This window comes from Apium graveolens, chromosome 6 (assembly GCF_009905375.1).
Source record: "Apium graveolens cultivar Ventura chromosome 6, ASM990537v1, whole genome shotgun sequence".
In the NCBI taxonomy this organism is placed as follows: Eukaryota; Viridiplantae; Streptophyta; class Magnoliopsida; order Apiales; family Apiaceae; genus Apium; species Apium graveolens.
In genome coordinates this window covers 300,243,111-300,267,898 of record NC_133652.1, presented here as the reverse complement: position 1 = coordinate 300,267,898, position 24,788 = coordinate 300,243,111, and the positions used below count along the sequence as shown (strand labels likewise).

Below are 24,788 nucleotides of genomic sequence, written 5' to 3'. Positions count from 1 at the left end.
ATATGGGGTACCTAGGCAACTATGGCCTAAGGGTCCGGTCCATGCCCGACCCATAGGATCCAGCTCATCACTGGTCCTCATAATAACTGTCCAGCCCGTAGAGTATTTGGATATCAAATCATTTTGATTTGAAAACATCCCAAATCAGGGTTCGCAAATAACCCGAACAAATGGGTATTTGATCAAGAGAGCAATCGAATTATAGGAACAATAATCAAAAGAACTGGCATAATAAGAGTAATTGCAGCGAAATATAAAACAATTAACTATTCTGAATTTAGAATATGAGTGAATAAATATTTGCAGTATTTTAGGAGAAAGGTTAGGAATACTTGCCTCGATTAATAATCCCCTGATCTTTAACTAGTTGCCATATCACTCAGTCCTGTCGCATCTGTATTACCCCTGACGGGCTACTTGACCTTTCTTATAATTTACCCTCGTAGGTTTATCTTTATTCAGAAACCACCCGTTCCAGTACTACACGCAATCAGGCTTTACTTCTACAATCTCTATCTGACTTTGAACATCTCGCACTACGTGCATCTATCACAAATAATACTATTCAATGAACTGAGAATATATAATTAACTAGTCTATACGCTTATCCCTATCGTCTACCCGCCCGATAATAATAGATAAGGATCACATCTCATACAGATAAAGTTTAAAAGACACGTTGACTCATTATTCACATAATACGTACACATAGGGCATGTAATCATATTATTCACATAACACATAATCACGTAATTCATGTAGCACATAAGTTGAATCGTCAAAGATAGGTCTCGATATGTTTAGAATTGAAATCGGGTCAAAAAGGGTATTTTATTGATCAATAACCGACTCAAGAAGATTCATAAAACAAACATTCTTTTGATACAAAAGAATTCAGGTCTCGAAAATATTTTTAATAGAAGCGTAATATTTTTCTAAGTCTAGAGGCGTTCGTTTCTTATTAAACAGACGAACGGTTGATTTATTATGAATTTTTGAACATTTTTCGGAATTAAACGGGTCTCCGAATCATTTAATAATTAAATAATAGGGTTCGAACACCTGAATTTGACTTTAAAATAATTTTCTAATAATTATCGAGCCTTGAAAATTATTTAAAACAATATTTTAAACCTCGAAACTATTTTTCAGAATTTTTTATCAAATTTGAATAATTAAATCCATTTATTAAATCAATTAAAATTAATTAATAATTAATTAAATTAATTAATCAATTAATAATTAATTAATCAATTAAATAAAATACTTAAAAACTAATTAAAATTAATTAATAAAATAAATTTAATTTGTTTTTAAATAAATAAATAATTAAAATAATTTTTCTGAATTTAAAATAAATAGATAAACAATTTTCTAATTTTTAAAATAATAAAATATCATTTTCAAAATAATATTAAAAATCAGGGGTCAAATTGCAAGTTTTTAAAATCAGAATATTAAAAATACAAGTTATACAAACTCGGGGGACTAAACTGTAAATATTAGAGTCGTCATCCCACTCTTCGCCGGAGAAGCCTTGGCCGCCGCCTGAATCTTTTCCGGCGACAACCATAACTGCCCAGAATTAAACCAAAAGCTGTCGACTACCATAACTCGATGCGAGGAATCTGTATCTGTACTCAGAATTAACAGAAAATCAACGAAACGACGGGAATCAACTGTCGCCGCCGCGATTCGCCAGAATCCGGCGACATGATTCCTTCGTCGAACGTACAAAACAATGATATAAATCGATTCAAAACTTCACGATCTATTTAATGATGTAAGCCATAGGTTTCCAGGTTCAACGGTCGAAAATCCGGCCAAAAAGTTAAATTTTCCGGTGAGATTAATCAAGAACACGATGAACTTTCAAATTCAAGAATCAAATCAACTTTTCTACATGTTATTGAACTCGGTTTTTGACATATAATATACGAAATTGACCATGAAATCATCAAATCATATCAACAACATCAAGAACAAAAATTCCTAATATAATCTATAATTAATTCGAATTAAAATAATTAAATCAGAAAAATACCTTGATTTCTGGGTAAAAACTGATGATTGATTATGATTCTATATTTCAAGAGCTTCGTTTTGATATATCGCACACTTGAATCGGAGTTCGGTAACGCCTTCGTTTGTGCGTTTGATTCTCAGGAACATATCGATTTTTAGGGTTTTTCTCTGTATTTACTGTATTTTTACTGGTTGTAAATGAATAAACGAATAAAATGAAATAAGAAATATGCTATTTATATTTACGGAATATTGGTTCGTTCTGGATCGTTTTGGATCTTTAAATTAGTTGCTTAACCGCTAAATAACTACAAAATGATCCAAAAATAGATTATTTAGCAGCTAAGTAACTATAAAAACGATACAATTTAATACCAAAATTGGATAATTATCAAAACTGAGCTTTTCATAAAACATCATATACGAAAATAATGTGAAAAATATCATGTATCTCGAGAATACGGGTTTTGTTAATTTATCGAAATGGTTATCGTATCGAAAATTTTGCGTCGGGCCGCGCACGAGTCAAACCGTAATCGGGATCGAAAAAGTCAAAACACGGAAAATGTCCGGAATTACCAGATTAGGTTAGGAAGGAGGTTTCAGAAGAGTTTCGGGTTGTAAAAGCGTAAAAACGGTTGAAGTCGGATGATTCCCGGCTTTATAAAATAATTTTGTAATTATTCAGAAAATAATTAATAAATTCATAAATCATTATAAAATCATATAACACTCCAAAAATTACCAGAAAAATACCTTAATTATCTATATTTTATTCTGGACATATTAAAATTAACATTCTCAAATTTTATTACATACAAACATCTAAATATAATATTCACATAATAATCATATATTGATACAAATAATTACACGATATTTCGTGATGTTACAATTATAATAAATTATGTGTGTTAATGTGTCATTTATATGTAATTAGCCGTGAAACCCTAATTGCTAGGTGTTATGTGCATTCTGCGTTGTCTAGGTATTTTTAAGGTATTTTTCTGATATTTTATTTTGCATTTATAGCTTTCATATCAAAAGTTACACGACTTGAATCATGATTTTAAATCAGATATTTCAAATAAGATAATGGACCTTATTTTTCATCAAACGGATTTTACCATCGCGTTATTCTGAACATCTAAGTAAATTATAAGTTTTCTCGTTTCACGAAAAATGACTTTTCCGGGCCCCATTGGGTGTTAAAACCCCCCACAAAATCACATTTTTATTTTTATAAAATTATAGGACTTTCATTTATATTATTTCTTTGTATTTTTGCATTATTCACACTTTTTTCGAATTTTTGGCATATATATGGTATATATAAAATATTAAATAATTAAAGTTTAATACTCAAAAATTATAAAATTAGGGGCCTATTAATTTTAAAAGATATAGATTAGGGCCTTAATTTTAATTAGGAGTATTAATTTTACTACTATAAATAGACTAATTTTGTTTAAATAATTATAATTAATAATCCAAAATCTGAAAATAATTAAAATTCTCTGCATATCGGGTCAGGAAGAACAGGGTCGGGTTAGGAATTGAAGCCGTGATTTCTCACTGATTACAACATCAAATCGTGTGATTCTTGTACTCAAATCGAAGGTTTTCATCTGTTTTTTCTGTTTTTAACATCAATTTCTTGTTTTGATTCGTAGTTTTTTATTTTCGATTTCTAGGGTTTATGTTCGAATTAGGGCTTTTTGATTCTAGGGTTATTTTGATGTTTTGATGATTGATATAGCTTCCTAATGTTATTTGCAATCGATTCATGGTGTTTAATTGAACAAACGATACCTGGATAACAAAGCTCGATTATTAGGGTTTATGTTCCATTTTCAAATCACAACTCTTTAATTTCTGTGAATATTTGGTTATTAAGATGTTAGGGATTTGATTGTATGTGTTCTTAGCTTTAATTTGCACTATAGAACGTTTGATTTCATGCACGATTCTGTGATTTCATATTTTGGCCGGAGTTGATGGCGTTTGTGGCCGGAGATGGTGATGCAGGGGTGATTCTGGTCAGTTATGGCCGGGGTCGTGTTATTGTAGTGATTTAGAACAGATTCCAGCCGAGAAACGAATCAAAAAACGTTGTTTTTGGCCTGAATTTGGCCCACCGAAATCTGCTCCGGTGGCCGGATTCTGGGCAAAATCCGGCGTGTTCTTCACGACCCGGATTTTGACCCGTTTGCCCCATTCAGAAAACCCGTGTTTGATCCGTTTCCGTCAAAATTTGGTTTCTGACAAGTGTTTTTGCAATTTATTTTATTTTTATTTTTATTTTTATAATAAAATCATTTTTATTTATTTTATAAATTAATTAATTAATTATTTAATTAATTGATTTATATTATAAATAATTCTGAAATATTTTCTAAAAATCAGATTCAATTATTTTCTTAACTAATTCTTATTTATTTTTTATTTATTTAATAATTAATAATTATTTAAAAATGATTAATTATTTTGAAAATTAATCAAATAATTTTCTATAATTCATAATAAATTCATTTTAATTCCAAAAGTTATAGGAAAATCATTTTTATCTTTAATTTTTCTTCAAAAATTATTTTAGGGTTTAATAATTAGTAATAATTATTTATATTAAATAATAAATTAATTTATCTGTATTTAATTGATATTAATTAGACCGTTAGTTCTATTCGAGCGAAACAAAAGCCCTTTGACCCGGAAAAATGAATTATTTTCATTAAAAATTTTATTAAAACCTAATTTCTTTTAGAATTGGTTGACCTTTGTTATTTATTTTATTATAAACCGAATCGCATGCTGGGACGAGTCCGATAAATTCCAAAAAATAGGAAACGAGACAGATAGTGATCAGTTAAGCGATCAGCGAGTCGATTTTAATTATAAAAATGATTTTAACTATAAAAATAATTATGTGCTTATGTGCTTACATGTATTATGTGGTTAATCAAGTCTCGTTTGTTGATAAATAAGTGTGTGGGTAGATAGTAGGAACGATGTGAAGTCGATTTGAGACGCAATTAAAGTACGAGATGTTTAAATCAATCTCTTTCTCTAACAGAAGTTAAGCCCGCAAAGCAAGTTGGACCGGTGATAAACGAAGGTGACGTATTTGAAGTGAGTAGTGAAGAAGGCGAGTTTTTCCCCTATTCTAATTTCAAAATAGTGATATCTCTTTAGAATTATATCATGCTTATACTTTTTTGATTCTTGTTCATATTTCATTTCGATTCTCAATTTCTCCTTAATCATATTCCAATTGTTACGCATACACATTGGTATATTCTGGTGTTTGGAATATATCAAAGCATACCGTTTATTCCGGTTGCTACTCCATGGACTGGATAATGATATTTTAGGATTAAGCTTCACTTAATCCTAAGGACCGGGACATAACTGGATCCTTGAGATGGGTCATAGTGCCTGGGTGCCCGACTGGATCTATATAGTGATATATAGATCTGCACTGTATCATGGCTGATCAACAGGGTATAGATGCGAACTTGAGTCCAGTTTAGTTCAATTGTATTCGCCAACAATGGTCTTTCTTCTATTCTCACAGGGTTATATCTTTGCAGATATACCCAGGTTACCAATTCATTTGAACTGCTTTAACACTGTTTATAATTTGCGGACTTGTTGAGCAACTTTTGGCTCACCCCTTTTATTGTTATTCACCTTATTGTCTTTAGTTAAGAAGGAACATGAAACCCATCAGGACTCGAGTGGTAAAGAAGCGGGTCGAGCCTCGGGATCCTCTTATACCCAAGGTGTTGATCCCAATCCAGGAAGAAAGGTTGAGCTTCCTGAACAGGTGGAGTGTAGATAATTAGTGTGTGTATGATTGAATAAAAGATAATCTTAGTTTAAAACTAGTTAGACAATGGTTTGTAATAAAGAGAGTTTGTGAGAGTTTGAATTTGGTTTGTAATAAAGTAGTTAGTAGTTCTTGTTTTCATACTTCAACCTAAAAAGATCCTGATTAGTGTTAAAGGGGTTTAGATATATTTCTTTATTATTGTTATTCAGAATGTACAGGTTTGGACATTAGCTAGTAACCCCTAGACTTATACCCCGGGCTTGGAGGGCGTTACACCATTAATCTAGGGTTATGATATCCTAGAGATTCAGACTTTAAGCTAATTGGATATTCAGATGATGATTTTGCAAAATAGATAGGAAAAGCACTTCTGAAAACTGCCAATTAGATTGATTTCTTGGTATAGCAAGAATCAAAAGTCAATTTTCACATGAACTGCAGAAGCGGAATATATTATTGCAGGAAGCTGTTGTGCTCAGATTCTATGGATGAAAAATCAGTTGTTGGATTATGGGTTAGACTATTCTTCTTGTGACGAACAGTAGATATTAGAGCTATTTTTATAAATGCGATTTGTATATTCTAAATATTCTGTGTTATAAAGCCGACTATACGAATTCCTGTATAATTTTGTTGTATACCATTGCGAGTGTTGCTGGAATATTCGTAAGCGTGTAACTTTCGTACTCGAGTAAGATTTTTGCTACGCGATTAGTAAATAATAGAGATTTCTCGCGATTTAGTAATATTTGAATAATCGCGATTAGGCGATAAATTTTTGTTTTAGTATTGCGGAATATAATCAATTTATTTGTAATTATTTGTGTGATTTATAATGTGTTAAGTATAATTTTCATGATTTATTTTTTAGTATAATAATATTAGAAAAATTATTTTTAGTATAAATTTTTGTTCAAAAATTTTGAAAACAATTTTTTAAAATTTATAAAATCTCATAGTATTTATCGTATTTATTTGGTGATTTATGGATTTGCATTTTAATTAATAAAAATCATTCTTTTAAATTATACTTTTAATAGTTATAAAATTATAAATGTACCCTTGCATGCAATTTCCATTCAAATAGAGGTCAAGGATAGGATTGTCCTTTCACTCCCCACTAACTCCATTTGACCAAGCAAAAGACCAATAAAACCTTGCATACAATAGTTGGATATTAGTGGATGAAGGACAAAATAGTAAGTTCAAACTCCACTACCATTTTAATGAGACAAAAAAAAATTTTACACTCTACTCACATCATTTATTTTCCACCAACATCACATCACTCTCTCCTCTCCCTACTCCCTCTCTCGTCCGCGCCTTCACCCCCTCCCATATCATATTTTTTTCTCTTCATTTCTTCATCTTCTTGCACATCTCAACTCACTCAAGCAAGGGACATTTACACCTAGTGTTATATCATTATTTAAGGTGAGTTTCTTAGTTGCATATAGTTAAAGCCAAGGGTTTAACTTTAATTCTTGTGAATCTAGAGTTGAACTAATTGTGGCTTATAAAACTTGAGTAAGAAATGGTCTTGATGAAGTGTTTTCTTCCATTTTCAAGCCATACTCTTGGCCTCAAGCATTCGACAATGACTCTTAAGGAGCCAAATGAATTCGGTGGTTTGTATGCTAGTTTTATTTGTTTTCAAAAAGAAAGAAGCTTTGCATGTGACTTTTTAAAGAACCTATGATCTTTTAAAATGTATTTTACCAATTTTATATCCTTGCATGCCATGAATTTCATGTTAAAAAGTTGAAGTTATACTTGCATGTTGTATTATAAGTGATATCTTGAATAAATGTGCTATGTGATCTAAATTTGAGTTTTTATGCAATGCATGCCACGATTTTTGCTCTAAAATGATAATATGCTATGTGCCTTAATAAGTTATAATTAAATCTAGTAGCCATCAAGTAGATACCTTGTATTTTTGGTTCAGAATTTTGCTTAAAAATAGTATATGTAAGAATCTGCCTTGTATTGCTCTTTATGTTTGCCTTGGTAATCGATTTATATGAATAGATTTATGCTCCTATTTCCCATAAAATGATAGTCATTGGGGTTGTGCATTTTATGAATTAGGTTTGTTGGGTTGATTATGGAGTTTGGTGTTGTAATGGGAGTTAAGGTTGAAGGAGGTACACCAGGCACTTTGTAGCAGATTTTTCACCCTAAGTATAGGTTGTTTTAGGTGAGTTTTGGTAATGCATTGTTAGGCCCAAGTTTACTGGAGTTAGTAATTGAGTTATACTTGACTCAAGTTGCCTTGTTTCATCAAGAAACTTGCATTTAGGTACGTGCACACCCCCATTTCGGAGAGTAACTCAGAACAGGGCAGAATTGCATAAGCTTGAACTTTGGTCGATTATAAGCATGCCTTAGGCTAGGACTTCATGGGGCCTTGGATTAAATAAGTGTAAAGCATCCCTAGGAAGAGTAAAAAACCTTTAGAATTAAAAATGGAGAGAGAAAAGTGAGTTTTATATAAGTAAAAACAAAGCAGATTGAATTCTAGTGGGGGCTGGGCAGAGTCAACTTTGGGCAGAAGTCTAGAGAGTCCTAGGTGAGGCCTTGGCATGAAACCAAGTCTGAGATTTAGGTTTAGGTCTTAAGAATCCATTAGAAGTGGTTTTGTAGAAGACCCTATGTAGAAGTTGAGATTTTAGCCAAAGAGCACAGGTCTTGCAAACTGGTGCTAGCAGAAACCATAGTGTGAGTATTGATTTTTGTAAACCTTTAGGAGTAAGGCCCCTGAGTCTTACCAACTTTAGAAGTTAGTTTAGAGTCTTAACAACCTGTAGGAAGTGGTTTAGAGTGAATACCCAAGGTGGAAACACCCCATTTCCACAAAGGCACCCGAGACCACCCTTCGAGTGGCATTAGGAAGCGTTAGTGGTATTCGTTGTGATTAGGACTTAGAAGTGAAGGGTCTGAGTGTTGCATAACATCTTCAGGTTTAGTTTAAGGCCAATAATAGTTCTTATGTGTTACATGCTTATGTGCTTAGGTGTTTAAATGATAATATAGTGTGAATAACTAAGTCTCATTTGCCATGCTATTATGTGATTATGTGACTATATGGATTACTTGAATTATATACGGTTAAGTTATGTGTAATCATAAGTTTATGTAATCGCAGTTATAATAGCGGTAAAAGTTAGTCTAGAAGCTTATAGGATTATAGGTCGATAAAAGGTGTTAGTAATGAGGTTAAAATAATGGGTAGGTTCCGAACGCAAGGGGAAGATTTGTGCCGTCAAGACCGAATAATCTTAGAACTTTTGGAAGGCAAGTTACTACTTTATTATGCTTATAATTATTGGCAAGTTACTTACCTCTTTATTCTTATAACTGTTGCACATACATTCATTTTCCCTGAGTGCTTAGTCATAACAACCCTCATGTCAGTATATTATTTCAAATACTTCCGTTAATCACTCTTAACTTGATTTGTACCTTACCTTCGAACGTTCTTCCCTTGAATCTAATTTAATTAAGTTGATACCAAATCTTTCCCCGACATCCATGTTATAAATCATTAAAAATAAAATAAATGTTTTCTTATCTTAGTGGATTGGACCCAGACACAAGTCTTTTTCATGTTATTGATAAGATCACATATAACCTAGGGATCCCATTATATTTGAGAACCCTACGAGGTTTGGGATGACTTCGCGGCTGATCACCGGCTGTAACCCGTAGCGTCCTAAAATGATTTTGATGATTTGATATTTATAACATGATTGCCCGATGTCATAATACCATATGCCATGTTTCGATAATTATGATTTTTCCATATCTTTATATTATAACATGTTGCCCCGATATCATGATACCATGTACAATATCTCGATTGCTATGATCTTACCATGTCTTCATATTATACCTCCATGTTTCTTATTATCATCCATAACCCCTTGATTTATGAACTCATAATTTTGAGATAATGTCTTGCCTAGTAGAATGATTAGTACTTGTTGAGCGTTATAGCTCATTTTCTTGTGTTTAACCCTCTTCTACAGCTAGAAATCATGGTTCGTACCAAGAAGACCGCCCGTAAGTCAACCGGTAGGCAGGGTGAAGACCATTTGAGGGCGCAGGTAGAATATATATAGATGAAGCGAAATCCGCCAGTATATAATCGTGGTATTAGTGCTGTTCTAAACTCTGAACTTGTAAAGATCTTGGGATTGTTATTATTTTGGTCGGGTTGTATTAGATCATTATCGTCCCTTGTACTTATAAGATTGTAATAATTATGGTTAGTTTTTATTCCGGGTGTATGTGTGTGATGTTGTTTTCGGGTGTGACACTGCTATTCCTACATATTGTGATAATCAAAGTGCAATTGTAATGACAGGAAATCTAATGCAGCATTCAATGACTAAACACATCAACATCAGGTACCATTTCATAAGGGAACAAGTGGAAGCATGTATAGTGGAATTGATCTCTGTTCCAACTAGATCAGCAATTAGCAGATATATTCACCAAGCCTCTCTGTGAAGCTAATTTCACAAGATTGGTGAATGAATTGAGAATGATATCAAGACAATTCTCAAACTCTGATAATTAAGAAATAACTACTGATAGTTAGAGTATGGTATCTTATCATTATGTGTCAATACTTGCTAGTTATTGCTAATTGTGTTTACGTTCTGATGCCATGCAAGCATGCAATTAAATTCATTAATTATTCGCATGTTAAACTCTGATTATGTGTATAAGCTCTGATATTGGTCAAATCTATTTTGACTAATAGATACTAACAGTATTTGTTAAAATTTTGATATTGGTCAAACTAATGTTGACTGATAAATCCTGGTAGTCGTGATTAAATACTGTTAATGGTCAAATCTTGATTGAATATTAAAATTCATTGATTATTTTAAATTTATTCAAAATAAATGGTTATTCAGTATTTTTAATTAACAGTGCGTTAGTGACTATTAACACTTGAGTACTTACATTGGGAATACGAATCTGAAGAGAGAGATTACTTTTTGCTTACCTAGATACGCGTAATCGTGTATATATATACTATGTTTAATCATTACATAGTTAAGCAAAGAGTCTTTTCAGTTTCTATCTCCTCTTCTATATATACATAACCTCCACTTCCAAAACTTCTCACTGCCTTTTCACTCACAACTTCAAATACACTCAAATTTCTTCATCCAACACTCTCAAAATCTATGGCTATCATCTATTATCTTACCCATGGAGTTTATCGATCTGTTGCTAATCCTAAATATGGAAGGTTGTACTTTGACCCCATTCATCTCAGGGTAATCTTTAATGGCCAAGATTATCCTCCATCTAAACTCCCATAGTCGATTTTTGATCGACTTGTCTTGGACGACACTCTCTCACTTCATTTTTTCGGAATAGACGTCCACTTTGAGGAGATGAGAAGAGCTGAGGAGGTTGAGCAGCGTCGCCTAGAGGCAGAACAACGTCGCCTCAAATACTTGGCACTGCAAGAGAATATAATTTCTCTTGCAAGTTCTATGTCTCGCATCTTCCATCGTAGGGCGATGAAGAAGCTAGTGGATGACAAGAAAAAGAAGTCCTAGTAGCTTAGATTAAGATAGAATTTTTTTTGTTAAGATTCTAAAATCTTGTACTTCTTCGTAAATATTAATAAAAATATCTTTTGCCTTCATTGATCCCTAATTGAATGAATGTTTATTGTCTTGTTTTTGCTTGACTTATTATGACTGTTCATAGTCCAATTAGTACCGCATGCTTAATTTTAGAAATTTTTCAATAGTGCATGTGAGAGACTAATCTTTGTTTGAGTTCATATGTTCACTATAGTGCAGATTGAGCACATTAGAGGAAGAAACTGATTTCACAGAAGAAATTTATGAAAGATTTAATTCTGATCTCATAAGAATTATAATATTTGAGTGTTATTATATATCAAAACACTTTGAAACTTTCTTTTTCTCTTCAAGGAAGTTGTCCACACTCAATCTCAAAATCACAAATCTTATATCTCAAGTTTCTTCTCTAAAATGAAACACTTGAATCCATTTCTCAAATGTTGCCAAAATCAAGTGACATAGTTCTTGAAACTATGCTCACCACAAAGAAAAAACTTTAATTTGGTTAGAAAATACATGCTCAGGTAGATCTTAATGACACCAACAGAGACACAGGCGTTTCATCAGTTTTTACTAAAGACCATGTGAAAGCTTTCAATAACACATCCAAGTGTCAGTTCTTTGCAAGAAAAACAAGTTTTGAGATCATGGTACATGACAGTGACCTGATCAAATCCTCTCCAATTCAAATGGAGGTTCCCATAATTGGTGAACAACAACTGTCATAACCACACTGTTAACTGTGAGTTTAAATATGACTTCCGATTCACAAGGTATAAATATTGTTATTACTTTATCAGCATTTATTATAAATACTGATTTGGTATTTTCAACATTGTTATGCATATTTTAAATCATGTTGGTATGATTATATCTAGACCTTATACAAGGACTACCTCTACTTGTATTACCACAAACCACCCTTCTTTAGCCACCTCTTATTTATGTAGGATAATTCATCTGAGCTTTTCCAGTAAATTGTGTGAAAAGATTTAGAGAAAAATAGAATTAAAGAGATGCATGATCCTTCATGAAAAAAGGAGTGGTATATGAGAGCTAGGATTTAGTATTTTTGCCTCTAAAAAATAATATTAAAATCATGTTAATAAATTATGTCATATATGAAAGTTAATTAATATAATTATGTATAGTAATTTCTTTTCTTTGTTGGTAAAAATATATACATTATTATATCATTAAATAATGATTTAATAATTAATTTATTTTAAATAATATTCGTTTTAGTGTATATATTTTATGAAAAAAGTAAATATAAATATAAAAAGAATTGAATAATAAGTTTATCAAATTTAAGAAATTTTATAAATAAATTAATTTTATATAATTATTTTATTTGTTAATAAATGTTATATCTTAATTTTTTTTATAACATGATATATTAAATTCATATGTATAACTTTTATTTTTCTATAAAGTTCTACTTTTAAGATATATCATAATTGATAGGGGATAAAAATAATCCAAATTACGTAATAAATAAAAGCATTAATTATTCCTGATTTGGTCCAAAGATAAAATCCGGTTATTAAGGCCAAACATTTAATATAGCATTAATTGGGCTTCAAAGGCCCATAGACCCAAAATTTATTATTAAATTCGTAGGTCAAAAATCAGCCGAAATCATGGTTGAGAAAATAAGTTTAAATCAGAATCAAACTCTTAGAAGAGTAGTAATCAAGTCACATTGTCCCGTAAGAAAGCAAATCCCGGCATTCGAGGAATCAAAAGTGCTTTCTAAATTTGAAACTTGTCCATCAAGTCTCTTTACCCTAATCTAATTTCATGCATATAAAGGGCTCTAGCCCTTAGAACTACGTTTTAGACTTGATTTTTAGCATACAGAAAGTTACGTAACCATCTTTTTTTAATAGAGATTGAGTCACGAAACACGAGAGCGGTCAAATCACAAATTCTAGCATTAAATACACCCTAGTTTTTTATTCATAACAATAATATATTAAAATTTACCAGTAAAGTTGGTTTCTTTTATGCTAATTTTAATAAGATTCTTTTATGTATTTTAACTATTATCATTTGTTTAAGGGGGCATTTGTAGCGGAGTATAGAATTACAAAAGGGGATTACACTTTGAATTAGGGCACGCGATTATTACTTCTCCCACTTATTTCTCAGGGTCCAGAGTGTTGAATTCAATGGTATTTTTTTCTATTTATTGTTGAATTATATATTAATCTAAACATATTATTTTATTAATTGTATTTTGCATTAGAATAAGTCAGCTACACCTGTACGTAGTTGCATAAGAATAGGTCTCTGGTAGTTGAGTTTGGGTAGGAGAGTCGTGTGGCACTAACGGGAGTATGCTCCTGGTTTTTAGCTGTGACACTTAGCTTGATAGTTTAAATATCACTGTGTAATTTCTTTTCAAATTAAGAGAGTAATCCACCAGCCTTTGAGTTGAGTATCCAAGTTAGCTAATTACTTGTGTCATTTGCATATTCATTTTATCTAATATCTGGTATCAGAGCTTCAGTAAGTAACCCTGGTGAATGCCCAAGTATATGCCAAAATTAGTAACCATGGAACCCAGCAAAACAAAAGAAAACACAGTTGGCCTAACCTACCCAATGCTCACAAAAACCAATTACACAACATGGGCACTAAAGATGAGAGTTTTCATGCAAGCGCATGGCGTGTGGGGAGCAATCGAGCAGAAGGATCCAAATGCAGCAGTAGAGGAGAGAATAGACAAGATCGCAATGGCAGCAATTTATCAAGCAATTCCCGAGGAGATATTGTTATCTGTTGCAGAGAAGAAAACGGCGAGAGAAGCTTGGGATGCCATAAAAACCATGTGCTTAGGAGCTGATAAGGTGAAGAAGGCAAAAGCTCAAACTCTTAAAGTTGAGTTTGAGTCAATGACCATGAAGGAGACAGAGCAACTTGATGACTTTTGTGCGGGATTAAATGGTGTGGTGACGAACATTCGAGCACTAGGCGAAGTAATTGAAGAAACATACGTGGTCAAGAAATTACTGAGAGCAGTGCCAACAAAGTTCCTGCAAATTGTTTCAGTAATTGAACAGTTTGGAAATCTGGATACTATGTCTGTGGAAGAAATCGTGGGCTCACTCAAGGCTCACGAGGAGAGGTTAAAGGGACAGACAGAGACCAATGGAGGGCAACAACTGTTACTTACTGAAGAGGAGTGGGCAAAGCGAGAAGCCAGTGAAGGACAGTTGCTGTTGTCACGAGAGGAATGGCTGAAAAAGGCAAACAAAGGAGTGGCTCGAACCAGTAATGAGAATCGTGGTAGAGATTATGGACGTGGACCACGTGACAGAAACAAATTGAGGTGTTACAACTGTCATGCCTTCGGACACTATGCAGTAGAGTGCAGAAAACCAAAGAGAAATAGAGAACAAAATTCTGAGGTGAACCTGACCCAGACAACAGATGATGAGCCTGCACTTCTTGTACTGGAGTGTGGAAGCGAAGAAAAGGGTACGGTTCTGTTGAATGAAAGTGGAGTGAACCCAAAGATGGAGTCGAATATTGGCAGCCAAACTGGAGAATCAAATGTTTGGTACTTAGATAACGGGGCGAGTAATCATATGTCCGGGCAACGATCGAAGTTTCGAGACTTGGACGAAGGAATAACTGGCAAGGTGCGGTTCGGGGACGGATCCACAGTTGATATAAAAGGAAAAGGGACAGTGCACTTCACTTGCAAGAATGGAGAGGAACGAGCCCTGCAAGAGGTATACTTTATCCCTACACTTTGTAATAACATAATTAGTTTAGGCCAATTATCTGAGAGTGGTAACAAAGTAATTTTAAGCGGTGAATATTTGTGGATATATGATGAGAATGGAAAGTTATTTATAAAAGTAAAGAAGTCTCATAATCGTTTGTATAAACTGGTTATCGAGGAAAACAGGAATGCTTGCTTGTTGTCAAAAACAGAAGAAAAATCATGGCTCTGGCATCTACGCCTAGGCCATGTAAACTTTCAGGCAATGGGTCTTATGTCCAGAAGTGGAATGGTACATGGCTTGCCAAACATTGTTTACCCAAAGGAAAGCTATCATGGATGTTTATTGTCAAAACAAGCCCGACGCCCATTCCCATCTAAAACTGGGTTCATTGCTACAAAGCGTTTGGAACTGATTTACGGAGATATTTGTGGCCCAATATTGCCATCAACTCCAGCTGGGAATAGATACTTCTTGCTACTGGTTTATGACTTCAGCCGCGCCATGTGGGTGTTTATGATAAAGACAAAAGATGAGGCTTTGAGTATGTTCAAAAAATTCAAAGCATTGGTCGAAAATGAGTCAAAGGAGGTGATACAGGTGCTGAGAACGGACAGAGGGGGTGAATTTTGCTCTGAAGAATTCTCAGCGTTCTGTGAAAATGTTGGAATAACCAGGCACTTCACGGCTCCCTATTCCCCACAGCAGAACGGAGTCGTGGAGAGACGCAATAGAACCGTGGTGGCAATGGCCAGGAGCTTATTAAAAGAACGAGATATGCCTTCATGGATGTGGGGTGAAGCAGTCAGACATGCTGTGTTTCTGCTAAACAGGTTGCCAACGAGAGCTTTAACAGAATTAACTCCATACGAAGCATGGTCGAAGAAGAAACCACAGATCGAGTACTTGAAGGTGTTCGGGTGCATTGCTCATATGAAAGTGCCAAGTGTGCACGTAAAAAAATTAGACGACAGAAGTAAAATGGTTGTTCATTTGGGAAGAGAACCCGGGACAAAAGCATACAGATTGTTCGATCCAAACACAAAGGCCATACATGTTAGTAGGGACGTTATCTTCGAAGAGGCAAAAGGTTGGCAGTGGAAGGGAAAGGAAAAAGAATTCCAGCAACAAGGAAGCATGTTTACAGTGACTGGGTATCAAGCCGAAACAGGTTCAGGAGATGGGGGGAATGAAGTTGCAGATCTCAGTGAAAATCATGAAACAGGGAGCACAGAAAGTGGTTTGCCGAGTACACCAGTTTCGTAGAATGAAGTTGTAGATCTCAGTGAAAGTCATGAAACAGGGAGCACAGAAAGTGGTTTGCCAAGCAGATCAGTCTCGATTGAATCAGGCTCACAAACTCTACAGACAATGTCCAGTGAAAGCAGCGAGCCAACAAAATTCAGGAGACTCAATGAAATATACAACTGCACGGAAGAAGTGGAGCTTGCTGATGAACTGTTACTGCTGGAAATGGATGAACCAGTGAAGTATAGTCAAGCGGTAAAAGAAAAGGTTTGGCGAGGTGCTATGAAGGCTGAACTTGATGCCATCGAGAAAAATGGAACGTGGAAGCTGACAGAATTACCACCAGGAAAAAGGGCCATAGACTTAAAATGGGTCTTCAAACTTAAAAGGGATACCAACGGAGACATTGTAAAACACAAGGCCCGCTTAGTTGCAAAAGGTTATGTGCAGAAGTGTGGCATCGACTATGAGGAGGTCTTTGCTCCGGTTACTAGATTAGAGACAGTGCGTTTGTTGATAGCACTTGCTGCAAGGAATGCATGGGAAATTCACCATCTTGACGTGAAAACAGCGTTTTTAAACGGAGAATTGCAAGAGGAAGTCTACGTGAATCAACCGGAGGGATATGTGATAGAAGGTCATGAAAGGAAGGTTTACAGATTGTTCAAGGCGCTATATGGCTTACGACAAGCCCCACGGGCTTGGTATGCTAAATTGAATAAATGTCTTGAAAAATTAGGCTTTGTCAAGTGTCCTTTTGAGCAGGCTGTTTATACAAGGCGTGAAGGAAATGAGTCACTTATAATCGGGGTGTATGTCGACGATTTGCTCATCACCGGTTCAAGCGTAACAAGTATCACAAAATTCAAGAAACAGATGAACAATGAATTCGAGATGAGTGATCTCGGAAAATTGTCATACTATCTTGGCCTGGAAGTAGCTCAGGGAAGTGGTTTTATTGAGTTGAAGCAAATGTCTTATGCAAAGAAAATTCTTGAAAAATCTGGTATGACTGAGTGTAGTCCAGTTAGGTACCCAATGGACCCAAAGTTTCAGTTGCACAAGGATGAACACGGCAGTCCAGTTGACTCAACAGAGTTTAAGAGCATGGTAGGAGGGCTGAGGTACTTGGTTCACACCAGACCGGACATAGCCTACGCAGTTGGAGTGGTAAGCAGGTATATGGAGAGACCCACGACGTTACATATGAGTGCTGCAAAACGAATTCTGCGTTACGTCAAAGGCACACTAGAATATGGGTTAACATATGTGAAGGGTCGTGGAAATTATCTACTGTCAGGATTCTCAGATAGTGATTTAGCAGGAAATTTAGATGATAGGAAGAGCACGGGGGGCATGGCGTTTTACTTGGATGAGTCGCTGATTACATGGGTGTCACAGAAGCAGCGGTGCGTAGCTCTATCTTCATGCGAAGCTGAGTTTATGGCTGCCACTGCAGCAGCTTGTCAGGGAATCTGGCTACAGAGAGTTCTCAGCAACATTGCAGATGCACCAGTTGGACCTGTAACAATTTATATAGATAACAGGTCAGCCATTGACCTGGCTAAGAACCCTGTTTTCCATGGTCGTAGTAAGCACATAGACGTGCGTTATCACTTTATTAGAGAGTGCGTAGAGAAGGGCTCAATTGTTATCAAATACATCAGTACCAACGAGCAGAGAGCCGACGTTTTAACGAAGCCAATGTCCATTGCCAAGTTCGAAAAGATGCGCGAGTTGCTTGGAGTTAAAAACCTCAAACACGTTTAGATTAAGGGGGAATATGTTGGATTATATATTAATCTAAACATATTATTTTATTAATTGTATTTTGCATTAGAATAAGTCAGCTACACCTGTACGTAGTTGCATAAGAATAGGTCTCTGGTAGTTGAGTTTGGGTAGGAGAGTCGTGTGGCACTAACGGGAGTATGCTCCTGGTTTTTAGCTGTGACACTTAGCTTGATAGTTTAAATATCACTGTGTAATTTCTTTTCAAATTAAGAGAGTAATCCACCAGCCTTTGAGTTGAGTATCCAAGTTAGCTAATTACTTGTGTCATTTGCATATTCATTTTATCTAATATTTATCTCATGTTTTTGCATCTTTCATTTGCGTTATAGCGCTTTCTTCATGTATTTCATGTTTTGTTTTTATGTTGTCTTTGTAAATCTTTATTTATAAATCTTTAATTGTTCTTGTTAATTTCAACTAATTATCTTATCTCGGTTGCATATATAATATAGATGTTGTGTGTATCCCATCTATATTACTCTGTTTCTCCTTCTTAATTAATTACCTAGTGCTGTTTAATTTTTGATTCACATTTTAGGGGTTTTTTTATGTACTGTTTTATATGCTCTCGCGAAAGATGGGTTGTGTCGGGAGATAACTTTGTATGAGTGGTGCTAGTTTAGGTGTAATGCTGTTAAGATTGTGGGTTTATGGGCTCTCTTCTTATGCTGTTAAGATTATGGTGGTCTGTCTGGAAAGGTATGTCTCATGGATGAGTTTATGGATGTAGGGGAGAGTTTCTTATTCGCCGGGGTTTGCGGTTTTTTCATGTATTGTATTATATGTTCATCTATCTGATGTTTTGTATTATATTTTTTTTGTATATCTTTATTTGTTTTTATTAATTTTAACTATTTATCTTATCATGATGTTCATATCTAGTATAGATATTGTGTGTATCCCATCTTCTTAATTAATTACCTAGTGATGTTTAATGTTTGATTCAAATTTTGGGGGGAGGGTTTATGTGTTGTATTATAAGCTCTCGCAAAAGATGTGTCGGGAGAAAACTTTGTATGATTGGTGCTAGTTCAGGTGTAATGCTGTTAAGATTGTGTTTCAGTGGTCAATGGTCTGTCTGGCAAGTTATGTCTCATGGATGACATATCTTAGCTAATGTAATGGTCTGAAGGTATGTCTTAGCTAATGTTTTTGGTCTACTAAGTTTGGTTAAGTATGCTGTTGTGTCTAGTTATGTTCATTTCTGGATTAATATGATTGTGGATGGTTGAAACAATTTTAAAGAGATGTTATAAATGTTTGCACTGATGTTTATTCAATTTGTTGTTTGGTTTTTGGTTTAATAATCTTGTTCCTGAAAGTTGTGTGTGTTTGCTCTGAAGGACATAGCTGAGCTGTACAAAATAATATACTATGGCCCCGATGATCATTTGCGAGGTGCAATCGTGGTGTGTGATTCTCAAACTGGTTTTCAATTTCTGTACAAGGATGACAGTTTAGACACTTATAGCCCGAGGGATGTACTTCGTAAATTCTTTACTGTCAAGGGTCAAGAGGAAGCTGACAAAATATCTAATCCAGTGAGCCAGCCATTTATTAAAAAATGGGATTATATTATGCTGAGTGGCCCTAATGAAGCATCTATTGGTTTTCTGCCTGATTTTTCTTTGAGTTGTTTCCTCTTTGGTGACATCCGGCATGCACTGTCTTTTAAGAAACCAGATGACTCTAGGGAACTTTCTGTTCCTCTACGTAGGGAATATATTACAAGAGACGGCAATAGAATGTTGACGATTCTTTATGCTTATTTTGAGAAGGCAGTGGAAGCGCATGTGAAGGTTAAGATAGTTAATGTGTCGTCTGCATTTGGTATCTATGGTGTCATAGCTGCCAGGACAAGTGCAATAGAGTCTCCTGCATATTCAAGCTTACTTTTCTGCCAGGACGAAGATGAGAAATTTCAGGTGAAACGTGGTAATGGAGATGGTGATTTATCGTTGTCCAGAAGTATAGTAGGTGTGCCTTTGGGATCTGAGCTCATTCTACAGTTTGACTTGTGCTTGTGCAGTGCTAACGGTGATAAGATGATGACGGAATTTCGGCGAATCGATGTTACAGAAAATGAAACAAGTTCCAAGACTGTTCGACTTTTACCCTGTGGCAATCAATGTCTGATTGTAGCTGAAATTAACTGGAGGAGTAAGAGAGAATCCAAACCATAAACCAAAGAGATCGTTAGTTATGCTAATATTGCAAGTGCATGTTGGATCTTGTATGTTGTTGCCTTGAATATTAGTTTTTTAATGCATCTGTTGAACTACTAGATGCTTTTGTTTTCGTCTCTATCCTTTGCTTTGCTAAAATTATGGTGAAAAACTCATGTACTCTTCCTGTGACATGGAATCGGATATAGAATATTCTACTACATTGTTTTCTGTACTGGTATATAAATCCAACTGTCACAAGTTTTTTCTGCACAGGGAAAATATTCCAGAACGGGGTGTGGTAAAACCCTGAGAAAATCTTATACTAACATGTCGAGAGTAGTCTATAAAATTTTTTCAGAAAAGATTATTAAAAAACTATTATATCCTTATATATAATTAGAGTAAGAGATAATATGATATGGGATGGATGTGATGGTCTGGTCAGAGTCCTCATTTACTAATTATATAAAACTTATAGTTTGACAAATTAGAAAAAAGTTATAATTTGGTCAAGAGGGTTTTTTTAATATTTATTTATAAAGGAAAAATAATAGGAAGATATATTTTATATAAATATAAACAAAGAATGATTATTTATTAAAACTAAAAATACTGAAAAAAGGATACCGTTTGAAATATATAAAAGTTACAATAATATAAATTATATGACTTTTTATCTAAACAACTAAACTTATCTAATATCTAATATAGATTTGTTAACACTCTTTTGAAAAAACAAAACTAATACCCTAATATGTATAATATAGGCTATTAATTTATACAGAAAATTATAGTTTAATAAATTAGAAAAAAAATATAATTTGGTCAAGAGGGTTTTTTATATTTTTTTATAAAGAAAAATTAATAGGAAGAAATATTTTACACAAATATAAACAAAGAATGATTTTTTATTAAAAATAAAAAATTGAAAAAAGGACAACATTTGAAATACATAAAAGTTACAACAATATAAATTATACGACTTTTTAACTAAACAACTAAATTTATCTAATATCTAAGAAAAAGATTTCAAGAAGAAGATTTTTATAAGGTTGTTACACTATTTTGAAAAAACAAAACTAATGCCCTAATATGTATAATATACGCTATTAATTTATACGAAAATTATAGTTTAACAAATTAGAAAAAAGTTATAATTTGGTCAAGATAGTTTTTTAATATTTGGTTGTAAAAGAAAAATAATAGGAGGATACATTTTATATAAATATAAACATAAAACTAAAAAAATTGAAAAAAAGGATACCATTTGAAATACATAAAAGTTACAACAATATAAATTATATTACATTATTTTTATATGTGTATCGAAATTAAGATAATAATACAAGTCAAAAAATAACACATAATCAAATTTCAAGTAATTAAAAATGCAACTAAAAATTTATGTAAAAGTTGACAAACAATTTCAGAAATTGAAATAATAATACTATTCATATTAATATGAAATACATAAAAGTTACAACAGTATAAATGATTTGATTTTATTTTTATATGTGTATTGCAACTCGGATAGTGATACAAGTAAAACAAATAGCACATAATCGTGTGCATGTATAATTAATTAGCGAAAATAAATAATAAAACTATTTATATTAAACAAAAATGAAAATCGTGTATTCAATAAAATATATAGTAAATACAAGCGAAGATAATTTTTGTAAACAATACATAACACCATTGATCAAAAAAAAAATTGTAACGAAAAATTAATAAAAAGATTTAAATAAAATTCATAAACAAATATAAATACAAAATAGATATGTAAGAAACACATTAAAAATATTAATAAAAATTTCCCGTGCATTGCACGGGTATAAAGTTAGTATACATATTTGGTCTGCTGTGGAAGGACTTGTGTTGAGCTCGTTTAATCACTTAAATTCTACTCTTATCTTTTTTTCATGGTGACCTTCAATTGTTTGTAGTTGGTACAATTACAAAACATCTCAATGTTTGATCTTTCTACGGACTGAATGTTTCGTTTATAGTTCCAAACTTCTTGGTTTTTGTTCAAGTAACAGAGTTTTTTAATATGGAAGGAGACATTGAAAGCGTTGAATGAATGTAGGTGTTTGTGTGTGTTTAAGCTAAATTCCAGCTGCGTTGAATGAATGTAGGTGTTTGTGTGTGTTTAAGCTGAATTTCAGCTCTGCAATCTAAATTGCTTGGTTTTTTGTTTGATGTTTGTTTTTTAGATTGATAGCAGTTTATAACAAGCGGTGATACATAATAAGATCTTATCTCAATGTAGTATTTTGTACATTATCTTTGCTCTTGGTCTTGAGTTTAAAAAAAACAATCTAATTGCTTCAGGTTTGGCCACAAAATGTTGAATGCAAGTAAAGATAGTCTCAAGTCGCAATAAAATATATCTTTTAGATTTCGCTTATACTCCCGAACCTTGTGAATTTAGGAATAAAGGCCCCAAATATCACTTTTTTTAGTCAAATGTTTCTCAATATCACTTTCTAAAAAATTGGCCCCAAATGTCATTTCAAAACGGGAATGCGTGTTCCGTTTTGAAAAAGTGTTAAAAACGCAATTGCGTCCTCCGTTTAACATTTTTTTTTAATTTTTTAAAGAGAGAAAATGCAAGTTGAAGTTGTGTTATTTCTTTAATTTTCTTTTAAAAAACACAAAACGCAACTTATGATCTTGTTTTGAGGTGTTAAATATAAGTTAAAGTTCCGTTTTCTTTACATTTTTTTTAAAGAGAAAAGATTTGGCATGATAGGAAGTTACGTCAGAAACTCTTTCTTACCTTTCGGGTGGTCACAGGGAAGTTCTCTAATAGATCACTTAAGACAAAGGAAATGAACTACAGCAAAGGACTTTAACTTTACCCCGAAACTAAAAACGCTATTTAATATCATGTTTTGGCAAAAAAAAACAAAAACAAAAAAACAAACATGCAAAACCAATTTGCGTTAACTTCAAAAACTAACTTTGAGATTGTGTTTTACCCCACCTTAACATTAACTGAAGTTGCGTTTTCAGTTTAAAAAAAATCAAAACGGAACACGCAACTCCGTTTTCATTAAAAAATAAAAACATGACACGAAAATTCATTTTGGAGTGACATTTTGGGCCATATTTTTTCAAAGTGACATTAAGGGCCATTTACCTTCAAATTGTGACATTTGGGGCCAACACCCTGAATTTAGTTACTTTTGAATATCTACATGTGAGTCTTCCTCAAAATTCCAATTATTTGATAATTTCCGCTCCCTTCCCTTTCCTTTTGGTGCTATTGAGTATCTGCACCATGTCAGATATAAAGTTCTTATGAAAATTTTTTCTGGCTTTGGTTAGTGGAACGGTAGTGTGGTATTTTAGGTTTGCACCTTGTTAATATGCAACTATTTTTGTGGTATACTAGGGTTATATAAACTTCTGTATGATCTAAATATATATTGTTGCAAAACTCCTTCTTACCAACAAATACAAAAGTTTTTATGCACTCATAGTGCTTGTGTGTTTGCATACATATTGGATTGCAGAGGTTGTACAGTTAAGTTGTTCGCAATCCAGGTTAGAATATTGAAAAAAATATTTTAAGTTTTTAATTAACTAACTAACGCCGACAAGGATTTGTTGGCGAAGCCAAATTATGATGTTCATGTTTGTTTTATCAATATAATATTTCAATTTTCAGTTGATTCCTATATTTTTGGAGAGTTTAATGCAACGGTTTTGTAACGATTGTGATTTTCGCGACATAGTTCATGAAAATAAAATATAATATTATATAATTTTGTGGTTTATGTGCAATTAGTAAAAAAAATAAAAACAAATGTCTTGTTCCAATTTGATGAGTCAATAAAGGATTTCAGATATGTCTTGAAAGCGTAATTGAGTCAGTTAGTATTAGGGTCATTAGATGGGACATGACCCGTTATATAAAAATGGATTTAATGAAAAGAGTCGGAATAAGAAAAATCATTGGATTATATTAAGTTATGAAAGATATTGAGTTCTCTGTGTATCTGTGTTATATGGATTCGAATTTGCAGAGGTTATATTCTTATTTAAATAACCGGATATTTGATATAAGTGTAATCAGTTATAAAAGGGAATTTATATATTTAAGTGTATGAATACGAGTTGTGGTTGATGTTACGTGAATATATGTTATTGATGTTACAGGAAATTCACTCTGCATTCGGATTTAAGCCTTCCCTTACCTAGTATATATATATATATATATATATATATATATATATATATATATATATATATATTATATATGGTTGTCTGCATGTGTGTGGTTGTGTGTATAGTTCGCTTGGGTGGAATCCTTTCGGTTCCTTGGTTTGATTCGAGTTTTCATTCGAATATAGAGAAA

General features: G+C 33.3%; 1 protein-coding gene across 1 annotated transcript; it reads left to right on the top strand.

Annotated features, from left to right (window-relative positions):
• The first annotated feature begins 13,530 nt into the window (after window positions 1-13,530).
• On the top strand, window positions 13,531-20,640 carry LOC141668806 (uncharacterized). Its single transcript, XM_074475820.1, has 2 exons — window positions 13,531-13,652; window positions 19,598-20,640. The coding sequence occupies exons 1-2, from the start codon at window positions 13,650-13,652 to the stop codon at window positions 20,435-20,437; spliced, it is 843 nt and encodes a 280-aa protein (XP_074331921.1). The 5' UTR covers window positions 13,531-13,649; the 3' UTR covers window positions 20,438-20,640.
• Window positions 20,641-24,788: the final 4,148 nt, after the last annotated feature.